We start from the raw sequence: 8,797 nt of genomic DNA, 5'->3' as shown, positions 1-8,797 counted from the left end.
GTGAATATGTCTATGAAAGATTGTATTACTGTACTGTGATAAAAGAGAATCACAATGCTGAAAAAGCATTTTCAGAAACAACGTTTGGATTTCAAATCAAAATAATGGATAAATGTTGTGTTTGTGGTAAACAGCCGCGGATCAGGAGCAGACTACAAACGCGTCCTGTGCGAAAGCTATGGAGCCAGATCCGCCTCAAAATTAACACATTTGCAAAACAAAATTCATAAATGCACAGCATAATTTACATTTACAAAATCCGATTCGTAAATTACAATTTCGTACAAGCACAGCGTTGAGCTTCTTGAGTCTGTTCAGTAAAGAGTGTCTTGATTGGTGGATTACAAGCTCACCGCGATTGGCTGAACGGAACATCCTCCAAAAAAAGATATTTATGAATCTTAACCTGCCAGGAAGGTCTCAAAAATACCACACACAAATTCAAAGCAGTCCACGCACATGTGAAGATTTGCAAATGCAGATTCAACGATCCATAAATACATGTAACATCATTCATAAATGTGTGATGGAAATTAATTCAAGAACTTGATATATACATCTTTGTGTAAACATTTTAAATGTATTTAGGTAAGATGCATTTGTGTGAGCATTTGGAGAAATATTTATGCTTTTACTTGTGTATTTATGAATTGTGTTTTGAATTTACGAATCGGATTTTGTAAATGTAAATTGTGCTGTGCATTTATGAATTTTGTTTCGCAAATGTGTTATTTTTGAGGCCGATCTGGCTCCATAACATTCAGGGCTTTCCAGAGATACCAAATGATTGGATGTTTCACCATGACCACTCCCTCTCCTTGGTCTTTAAAAATGGCTGACATTAATTTAGTCATAAAATTGTACATCCTTATGGAAATATGATAATATTTTGTAATGATAATTTAAATCTGAATAATTTTCAAATTGTTTGTCATAAATCAACATCTCAGGAAAATGTTATGGAGTTTCAAATCAAAATATGACCTGTTATATAAATATTATGAAACAGGACATTGATTTCATACTTGTCCACTGTAGAGGACACCAGGACTGAAAGCATGTTTATTACACATTTTGGGAGACAAAAAAATTGAATAGGAAACAAATTACATAGCAATATGCTTATGAAATATTATATATTATTATGAAAATCTGGCCAATTACCACTCCCATTATTACACTTCTTTTTTCAACATGCTTTCCCAACAGCACTTTAATATGCAAATTAGATACAGTGTATAGATAACATTGTGCTTAATGGGAAAACCAGTTTATGGAATTTTTACACACATATTGCATAAAGCAAAATGGTATATCAAATCATTGTGTTATATATTTTATAAAATAGTTGAGAACCATCCTTAAACAAAGTTAGTTATAAAAAAATCCTGAAACCTAAAAATTGATTGGTGATTTAAAAAAAATTCCCATTGTTTTTTCCTTTTCATGTCTATACTTGTCATTTTATTTTTTAGAAAAACTGAGTCCTGGTGTCCTCTACAGAGGACATAGCATAACTTATGAATAAAATATAATTTTTCAAAAATGTTATTTTACCATTTTTTTCTTATGCTCTAAACAATGTAATGACATGAAAAAATACTAAATTCACAAAGCTTTTTATTTCTGGTTCTCAGGAGGATATAGCTTGTTTTTAAGTGTGCTCTGTAGGTATATTTGGTTGACCTTGTGTCCCACCGCAGCATTAAAATACAAAGAAATATGTTAATATGTTATTTCAATATATGAATTCAATGTGTTTAACGCAATTATAAGATTATGTTTTTAAACATTTATATAATCAGTTTCATTCTGCTTTGTACAGTCTGTTGTGAGCTGACAGACCTAGTTTTCACCATAAATAAAATAATCTCCATATAATTCAGTATAGACATTTTTTTGGGATGATATTTATTGTAGTGCTATGCAAATAAATTTGATTTGAGTTGAACATGTTTCTTTTCAGATTTATACATTACTTTAATAGCAGATGGGAAATAAAGATATATGCTCTAAACGTAATCCAAATAAATATTTTCAAGATAAAAGTCAAATGTTACGTTTACAATATACAACCCAATTATTTAACGTAGGAAATAACATGTTGCCTTTGTAATATCACACTATCACAATATTTTATACAGGCGCTCGCAATCATCAGTTTTTTTAGGGTCCTTGGCAACAAAATAAAAACCTAAAAAAAAAAACACTAATATGGTCTTTACACGCAGTGCACATTTATGGCCACTTTACGGCAGTATTGTACGCTAAAAAAGGTTCAAATGAAAATCAAATGAGGATTTGAAGGATATCTAGATATTAAATAATATACCAATGTACTTCAAAAGAACATCTTGGTATTACCATCTGTACTGGTTACCTTTCTATCAAACAATGAGGAGACTATATTATTTAAATATTTAATATTTAATAATATACAACTCCAAATCTGTAGGCTATATTGAATGAATGAATGAATCAATCAATCAATCAATCAATCAATAATCACCCAATTTTTCCTAGACAATTTAGACCTGAATTTATGTATTTACTCCTTTTTTCAGTTTTTTTAGGGTCCTTGGCAACAAAATAAAAACCTAAAAAAAAAAACACTAATATGGTCTTTACACGCAGTGCACATTTATGGCCACTTTACGGCAGTATTGTACGCTAAAAAAGGTTCAAATGAAAATCAAATGAGGATTTGAAGGATATCTAGATATTAAATAATGTACTTCAGTACTTCAAAAGAACATCTTGGTATTACCATCTGTACTGGTTACCTTTCTATCAAACAATGAGGAGACTATATTATTTAAATATTTAATATTTAATAATATACAACTCCAAATCTGTAGGCTATATTGAATGAATGAATGAATGAATCAATCAATCAATCAATCAATAATCACCCAATTTTTCCTAGACAATTTAGACCTGAATTTATGTATTTACTTCTTTTTTTAGGCATTTTCTGTAATCATATATTAGACTTAATCATTTCTACATTTCCAACTTGCATGTATTTTTGTATAAAACAGACAAATAGTAAATACTAAAAAACTTCCATGTTCTATTAAATTTTACTTTAACATTTCCATACATTTTTTCAGGTCATGAAATATTACGCAGATTTTCAGAACCGCACTCATAACGTCATGCACTGGAGCATATTTTTACGTAAAACATTTCCAGCCTACTTGTATAGAAAAGACCTCAAGCATCTTCAGAGTAAAGAGTATAATAATGAAAATAAAAAAGATTTAAATTCTTTTTGAAAAAGTAATTACGCCTCAGATATCAAAGATACATGAGCTCACTGTAAACATTTTCTCCTTCACTGACACCTGTAATGATCTCTGTGTCCGACTGAAGCACCAAAAACACCAGATCAAGAGCTCTCCTCCAGGCTTCAGACTTCACTGTCACGTTATCATACACACCAGCCTCATCTGCATCCCGTGATATGGCTTCTCCATCTTTATAAAGTCTCATCTGATGTGCAATAGCCGTCCAAGCCTCTGCTTTAGACGCCACCGAGCCGCTGTTCAGCATCAAAGTGGAGACGTAATCCATCCAGGCTTCAGCCATCAGCTCCAGCACCACACTTTCCTGTGGGTTTTCCATCTCTGTCTGTTTAGACTGATGAAGCTGCTGGATGCAAAGGAGTTCGGTGGTTCCTGCGCCATGCAGCAACTTCCCATCTGTGAGCGCTTGGTGCAACCGATGAGCACAGCTCCAGAATTGATCCTCCAAGCTTTGTACTTTAGCAGATACAGAGCTGCTTATGACCGCCGTGACCAGAGACGTGCTTGCAGTCACAATGCTGACCGCGACTAAATCATTTTTTCCACTGAAATCTCTCCATGTACTGACTGTAACTCCCCGTCCCACGCAGTTCTCGTCAATCTGTGTGACGTATGAAACCGCGACGGCGCCTGTGCGTGTGCTGAAGTCACTCAAAACGCTGCTTTTAACACCTTCGACAACCAGGACGTTTGCCCCGAGAACCTGGTCTTTGAGTTTCACACCAGCCCTGCCGCTCACAAGCACAACATCTATGCCGAGTTCATGCAGTTTTCTTAATGCATCCTCAATCCAACGCTCTTCCAGACTCACGCTTGACATGTTAGCACGATCTGTGATGTGCACGACATTCGCAGGCCTGTTGAAACCCACGTGGAGATACTTCTCGCACAAATCGCCGTTCACCAAAGCGATATTTAACGCCTGACCTTGAAGGCGCCAAACCACAGAGGCCTGTTCGACTGACAGCAACGTGACAAAGCCATGTAACACACATGATTTCTCCTCAGACGGGCCTGGAATGAGGCACGTGACCAGCTTTTGAATATCCAAAGATCTGTTTTGTGCATCTTCTGCGATTTTGGATTGCAACTTGCATGCTTTTAAAACTAAACGCATGGAGGAGTCGCATCCGTGGCTGACGGCTTGCGCTATGCGACTTACGTCATTCAGAGCTGTTTGTGTGTTTTCAGTCTGTAAATTAAAGTGTCTGCTGTGTTTGAGTGTCAACCTGAGATTCTGAGAGAGTTTAACATCCATGTTCTGCATCTCTGAGTCCTGGATTTCAGATTTAAGAGCTGGAGTAGGTTTGCGCTCCTTTAGTTTCTGGCAAGAAACGTCTTCCACACTTACAGCCGATTGTTTGCATACCTCCAAACACAACTCCAGTCCTTTCCTCATGGCTGTTTTGATATCCAACACAGTTATTCCTCTGTTTAGACACTCTAAAGCAACTCTACTCCAGGCTCCAGCCAGAAACATCAGCGCGCCCGTCCCAGAGTGGAAGACCTTCTGCTGTGCCTGTACCATCTCTTGTAGCAGTTGTCCGACTGAGCCGTCCAGCTCGATATGCTCAAGCAGACGGGAACAGGAGCTGACCAACACCGCATCCCCAGCGTCTTCATCCTGGATGAACTTGGGCCGTTTGTTGGGGCCCAGAAAGCCACGTGTGGTGGCAGCTATGGCCTCTAACTGTTGGAGTCCGATGTGGCGGCGCTGAGCGACAGTGGCACTTCCAGACATCTGTGAATAAGGAATAATGAGATACTGGTTAGTTAATATTTACAAGAGTCATTTAGCTGTGTGTCCTGATAGGGTTGGACTGCAGGCAGAAGGAAAAAACAATGCTAAATCAAATAATAAAATGTAATTAACTATATAGAAAATTAATTAATCAAAATAAATAAGCGGATTTTGTAAATGTAAATTTACAAATTTACATTCCCCCCCAGATAATGTAGTCCTTAATTTATTTTTGTATTAATTTGTTAATTTTTTGGTTCTTTTTGTAATCCTTTATTAGACTTAATTTGTACATTTATAATTTACATGTATTTTTAGTATTAAAAAAACAGACAAAAAAATACATTACAAACTTCCATGTTCTGTTCTATTTTACTTTTATTTAACATTTTCATTTTTTCTCAAATGTTATGTAAATATTCAGAACAGCACGCATATGTTGTTATTAATTCACTTAATTATATTATTAATTATTCATTATTTAGATGTGTGTTGTGAAAAGGTTGCGGGGCAGAAGGAAAAACAACGCTAAATGCAATACATTTTAAAATGCATATACTTACATATTTAGGATAGCAAAACAAATATCAACGTTTAAAAGTCAGCAGAAAATGTCTGCGATATCTTCCAATCAAACTCGACGATATTGTCCCAGTTACTTGGATTCAAAGTTTCTTTTGAACATTGTGTTGTGTGATGAATTATTGGCTGCCGAGAGCATGATGAAACCTTCAAATTTAAAATTTTCTATTGTAATTTTGGCTTTTTTTTTTAGTCTCCACTTGATGTCCAATGTAAAATATGGGCCCCCCAAAAAAAGAAAGCTAAGAAAAACTGATTTCTGATGGTTTTATACCATACTGTACAGTGAAATACAGTACCATTGACAAACATGAACTCTTTACATCTGACATTGAGAAAATGTATAGTCAAGTCGCATTTAAATAGCACTTTATATAATTCAGATTATTTCTTAATAATAAAATAAACAGGTAATAAACAGGAAAATAACAGGTTTAATGTTGCAACATTTATCGATTTTGAAACGTCTACAATATCATCTGTAAAGTGTTATTATTAAGCTCAACTCACTTCAAGTTTTTGTGTTCTCATCTGTCAGTGTCTGCACAGTAAGATCAATAATATCTGTCTTTTAAGCCCCTATTAATATGTAATAAAATAGATGGATGATGTGGATGCTGCACACACTTTTCACATAGATTATTGCATTTAGATTACATGCATAAAAATGCTTAAATGAAGTTGACAAAGGCATCAAAAGCTGCTATATTAGATCAAATTAGTAAACCGACTTATAAGAATCTTTCTGTATGGTAAGGTTATGCGGTCTTACTAGCAAATGAGCTTTTTTATGCAGGAAAAATAAAGCATTCAATCTGTCTGGGTATCATTTGGATCACATTTCAAGTCAAATTCGAGTCATATATCCTAACGCTGTCGTATACAACGACCAAATCAAACCTTTACCGCTGAGCCGCATTGTTTACATAGTGGGTCCATATTCTGAAATGCGCGTGCGCACGGCACTACCCTACGCATCAAACTGTCAAAGACATATAGCATACCTCGCCCGCTCATGTTTGATTGGTAGAATTCGTACTAGAAAGCGAGGCTACACCTGCTATTGGATAAATCCGCTGTCAATCACTCAGAAGCCACGCCCATCCAATCGCGCTCAAGGAAACCGACAGCATTTCCTCCTCTTGTTTACTAACATTCCACGCACGCTGCAAAGCTGTGGTTTGATTCTGCTCAAACTGTCGAGATGGTAAGCAAAGATGAAGTTACTTTTAAAACTTTGTCGAATAAATTCACGTTTGCAGAAACGTAAGAGGAGTGTATACGATGTTTGTTAGCCTAAGCTGTTAGCTTGTTGGCGTTATTGTTATGGAAACCAGCAGAGACAGTCATTAGCTTCATTTGTTGAGATGAAAGGCAAAAACAGTGCGCTTCTTTCATTTCATTTAATGAGGTAAACATAGAAAGAGTTATTCTCTACAGTAAATGTGCTTGCTTGAATCTAATTAATTGAACTGAAGTTTTGTAAATAATCTACTTGATTATAAAACTAATCCAGCTCTTAAAGTCTCCCACCAAATACAGATTAGCCTGTGAATAACTTACGTAAACGTGATTTAATTAAGTAGCCTTTATTTATCCTTGCAGGAGCAAAATAGTACAGGAATATATATATATATATTTTTAGTTCAGTTCATATTCTGAATTTCTGATTTTTATGTACTTGGAACAAAACTCAATAAACGGTAAGATAATAAATAATAAATAATGTAATAATAGGAAAATAAATAACTTGATAAAACAAATACCATTCATCTGAATTAAATTATTTTTTGTGTTACTTTGTACATTTTATTTTATTCTTTTCTATATTTATTTTTTACTTGTATTCTTTTTAACTTTATTTTTTATTCTTTCATTTAAAATGCATCCATTTATTTATTCCCATGTGAATTTATTTCCATATTTACTCATTTATACATTTATTTATTTTACTTTTCTGTGTGCAACATTGAAATGAGGGAGGTGCCTCGAGTGCATTGAGAAGCTTTTATGAGACATATAAGAAACCCATGCTAACACCCCCTGGTGGAAGCATGGCTGAATCTCTCTGTCTGCTTTTATTTCCAAGGCTTCCAGCTTCAGGAAACCCAGTGCCACTACGAACCAGCGGAAGAGAGCAGGTCCCAAACCTGAACTGACAGAGGAACAGAGGCAGGAGATCAAAGAGGCGTTCGATCTGTTTGACACAGACGGGTCTGGAAACATAGATGTAAAGGAACTGAAGGTAAAAAGGGTTTGAGACCTGTAGCCCTAATGTTATATTAGATCAGAAATAGGCAAGTTCGGTCCTAGAGAGCCGCAGTCCTGCAGAGTTCAGCTCCAACTCTAATCAAACACACCTGAACAAGCTAATCAATGTCTTCAGGATTACTAAGGCTATAGGCAGGTGAGTTTTTTTTTTCAGGGTTGGAGCTGAACTCTCTAGGACCGAACTTGGCTACCCTTGTATTTGATAAAGGCCCGGAGAAAACATCTAAACTAAATCTAAGAATGACTTAATCGTAAAATCCCATCTGAGTGACTAATCTTACTCCTTACCTACTTCTAGCTAATGAATTTGCCATGACCCTAAGGTTACAAGTGTAATCAGTAATTATCATTAACAGGAATTTGAATATACTTTTATTACTTTTACTTTTAATAGACTGTTATTACTTTTCAAGACAAAAGTGAATAATTTATTGACCCAAATATCAAATATAAAAAACTATTCTACATATACACAGGCATAATTTATATGTAATTTCATGCAGTTAAAGGAATAGTTCACCCCAAAATTAAAATGTGCTATAAAAATGTACTCATCCTCTGGACATCCTAAATGCAGATCAGTATGTTTGTCCATGGGAACAGATTTGGAGAAATATAGCATTACATCACTTGCTCACCAATGGATCCTCTGCAGTGAATGGGTGCCGTCAGAATGAGAGTCCAAACAGCTGATAAAAACATCACAATAATCCACAAGTAATCCACACCACTCCAGTCCACCAATTAACATCTTGTGAAGTGAAAAGTTGTGTGTTTGAAAGAAGCAAATCCATTTTTAAAGGGATAGTTCGCCCCATGATTTGCTCACCCTCAAGCCATCCTAGGTGACTTTCTTCTTTCAGACGAATACAATCAGAGTTATATTAAAAATGTC

At 35.3% G+C, this 8,797-nt stretch overlaps 2 protein-coding genes across 6 annotated transcripts in view; one reads left to right on the top strand and one right to left on the bottom strand.

The window, feature by feature from the left end:
- Nucleotides 1-2,970: 2,970 nt before the first annotated feature.
- Nucleotides 2,971-6,603, bottom strand: LOC107596340 (Bardet-Biedl syndrome 12 protein). Of its 5 annotated transcripts, none has more exons than XM_016287055.1 (2): nt 6,532-6,603; nt 2,971-5,049 (listed from the first exon to the last, which is right to left on the bottom strand). In XM_016287055.1, the coding sequence occupies exons 1-2, from the start codon at nt 6,568-6,570 to the stop codon at nt 3,301-3,303; spliced, it is 1,788 nt and encodes a 595-aa protein (XP_016142541.1). In that variant the 5' UTR covers nt 6,571-6,603; the 3' UTR covers nt 2,971-3,300. The 5 variants fall into 5 exon arrangements, with proteins under 5 accessions (XP_016142541.1, XP_016142542.1, XP_016142545.1 ...); XM_016287056.1 differs by having other exon boundaries at nt 6,538-6,603; XM_016287059.1 differs by lacking the exon at nt 6,532-6,603 and adding an exon at nt 6,404-6,525.
- A 73-nt stretch (nt 6,604-6,676) lies between these two features.
- Nucleotides 6,677-8,797, top strand: part of LOC107596341 (caltractin) — a 5,171-nt gene continuing 3,050 nt past the window's right edge. The window contains exons 1-2 of the mRNA XM_016287060.1: nt 6,677-6,838; nt 7,721-7,876. Of these exons, the coding sequence (XP_016142546.1) occupies nt 6,836-6,838; nt 7,721-7,876 (159 nt within the window). The 5' untranslated portion in view covers nt 6,677-6,835. The remainder of the gene's footprint in view (nt 6,839-7,720; nt 7,877-8,797) is intronic.

The sequence above is a fragment of the Sinocyclocheilus grahami genome, unplaced genomic scaffold (assembly GCF_001515645.1).
Source record: "Sinocyclocheilus grahami isolate Dianchi unplaced genomic scaffold, SAMN03320097.WGS_v1.1 scaffold218.1, whole genome shotgun sequence".
Taxonomy (NCBI): domain Eukaryota; kingdom Metazoa; phylum Chordata; class Actinopteri; order Cypriniformes; family Cyprinidae; genus Sinocyclocheilus; species Sinocyclocheilus grahami.
This window is presented reverse-complemented; position numbering and strand designations above follow the sequence as displayed.